Genomic DNA, 2500 nt, shown 5'->3' with positions numbered 1-2500 from the left:
GACACACAGCGACACACAGTGACACACACCGACACACAGCGACACACACAGACACACACCGACACACACAGACACACACCGACACACACAGACACACAGCGACACACACAGACACACACAGACACACACCGACACACACAGACACACACAGACACACACCGACACACAGCGACACACACTGACACACAGCGACACACACAGACACACACCGACACACAGCGACACACACCACCCCAACTCCTCAAATGACCATTTTCATCCCTCAAATACCTGTCTTATTTAAGACATTTAATGTAACATGCAGCTGAATGTTCTCAACAGTGAAACGAACCAGGGTTTCCGCAGGGATTTTTTTTACTGGGATTTTTTATTTTACTGGACAAATTTGAAACTTACCGGTCACGTTTCAATAACAGCCTATGTTACGAACACAAATATAATGCACACCTAGGTTGACGAAAGAATGACAACGACCTCAAACCAGTTTGACTATTTAATGAACAGTAACGATTAAGCAAAACCTCCACATTAGCCGCTAAAATGTAGGCTATTATGAAACATCTGTAACCTGTAACATCTGTAACCTGTTTAAAAAAAGGCCAGGCCTTCATGGCATCAAATTTTATTTTATCCCTTTTGTCATTGCAGTAAAGTCCTCTGCTGCCGTCTTGAAATCAAACGTGTCCAATGTGTTTTCGCCGTTTGCAATGCGCATAAGCCGCGTCACTGTCACACGTATTGTACGGACATTTTTTGTTTTGTATAAATTTTATCAGGCAAAACCCAGTACTTACTGGCCAACGGAAACCCTGATACAAACACACGATGATATGACATATGACAGATATTTGACACGGAGTTAAAACATACAGACAGGTTATGTAAAGTGTTGAGATGTAGAAATGTTGGGCCACTCAGGGTCGTATCCTGGGAGGGCAGAGCCTCCAGAACAGGTCCAGGCGATTTGAGCAGGCGGTGCCAGAGGTACCAGGACCAGGAGCATATGAGGTGTGTGGGACTGGTGTGACTGGACAAAGCCTCACGGATGGGAGGACAGTCAAAACGGTAAGACTCACAGACGCACGGTACGACTCACAGACGCACGGTAAGACTCACAGACGCACGGTAAGACTCACAGACGCACGGTAAGACTCACAGACGCAGAGTAAGACTCACAGTGGAGGTGTTGGTGTTAATGGGGTCAGGGTGGAGGAGGAGTGGAGGTGTTGGTGTTAATGGGGTCAGGGTGGAGGAGGAGTGGTGGTGTTGTGTTAATGGGGTCAGGGTGGAGGAGGAGTGGAGGTGTTGGTGTTAATGGGGTCAGGGTGGAGGAGGAGTGGAGGTGTTGGTGTTAGTGGGGTCAGGGTGGAGGAGGAGTGGAGGTGTTGGTGTTAATGGGGTCAGGGTGGAGGAGGAGTGGAGGTGGAGGTGTTAATGGGGTCAGGGTGGAGGAGGAGTGGAGGTGTTGGTGTTAAAGGGGTCAGGGTGGAGGAGGAGTGGTGGTGTTGTGTTAATGGGGTCAGGGTGGAGGAGGAGTGGAGGTGTTGGTGTTAATGGGGTCAGGGTGGAGGAGGAGTGGTGGTGTTGTGTTAATGGGGTCAGGGTGGAGGAGGAGTGGAGGTGTTGGTGTTAATGGGGTCAGGGTGGAGGAGGAGTGGAGGTGTTGGTGTTAATGGGGTCAGGGTGGAGGAGGAGTGGAGGTGTTGGTGTTAGTGGGGTCAGGGTGGAGGAGGAGTGGAGGTGTTGGTGTTAATGGGGTCAGGGTGGAGGAGGAGTGGAGGTGTTGGTGTTAATGGGGTCAGGGTGGAGGAGGAGTGGAGGTGTTGGTGTTAATGGGGTCAGGGTGGAGGAGGAGTGGAAGTGTTGGTGTTAATGGGGTCAGGGTGGAGGAGGAGTGGTGGTGTTGTGTTAATGGGGTCAGGGTGGAGGAGGAGTGGAGGTGTTGGTGTTAATGGGGTCAGGGTGGAGGAGGAGTGGAGGTGGAGGTGTTAATGGGGTCAGGGTGGAGGAGGAGTGGAGGTGTTGGTGTTAATGGGGTCAGGGTGGAGGAGGAGTGGAGGTGTTGGTGTTAATGGGGTCAGGGTGGAGGAGGGTGTAGATAGATGCTGTTCTGAGTATGGTCGTGAGGACAGAATGAGCGCAGAGACTTAGAGAAGGAACAGACTCAGTAACCTCACATGGAAACAAAACGGAACACTGCGAATACCACATGTGCAACAAAATAAGCCCCAATGACCTGTTCCCAGATCAGTCAACACAGAACACTGCGAATACCACATGTGCAACAAAATAAGCCCCAATGACCTGTTCCCAGATCAGTCAACACAGAACACTGCGAATACCACATGTGCAACAAAATAAGCCCCAATGACCTGTTCCCAGATCAGTCAACACAGAACACTGCGAATACCACATGTGCAACAAAATAAGCCCCAATGACCTGTTCCCAGATCAGTCAACACAGAACACTGCGAATACCACATGTGCAACAAAATAAGCC

The 2500-nt window shown here is 50.1% G+C and overlaps 1 protein-coding gene across 1 annotated transcript in view; it reads left to right on the top strand.

Moving 5' to 3' along the window:
• Window positions 1–2500, top strand: part of stpg2 (sperm-tail PG-rich repeat containing 2) — a 27287-nt gene that overhangs the window by 3628 nt on the left and 21159 nt on the right. Inside the window, exon 3 of the mRNA XM_030791709.1 lies at window positions 919–1085. Coding sequence (XP_030647569.1) covers window positions 919–1085 — 167 coding nt within the window. The remainder of the gene's footprint in view (window positions 1–918; window positions 1086–2500) is intronic.

Source organism: Chanos chanos, chromosome 14 (assembly GCF_902362185.1).
Source record: "Chanos chanos chromosome 14, fChaCha1.1, whole genome shotgun sequence".
Taxonomy (NCBI): domain Eukaryota; kingdom Metazoa; phylum Chordata; class Actinopteri; order Gonorynchiformes; family Chanidae; genus Chanos; species Chanos chanos.
This window is presented reverse-complemented; position numbering and strand designations above follow the sequence as displayed.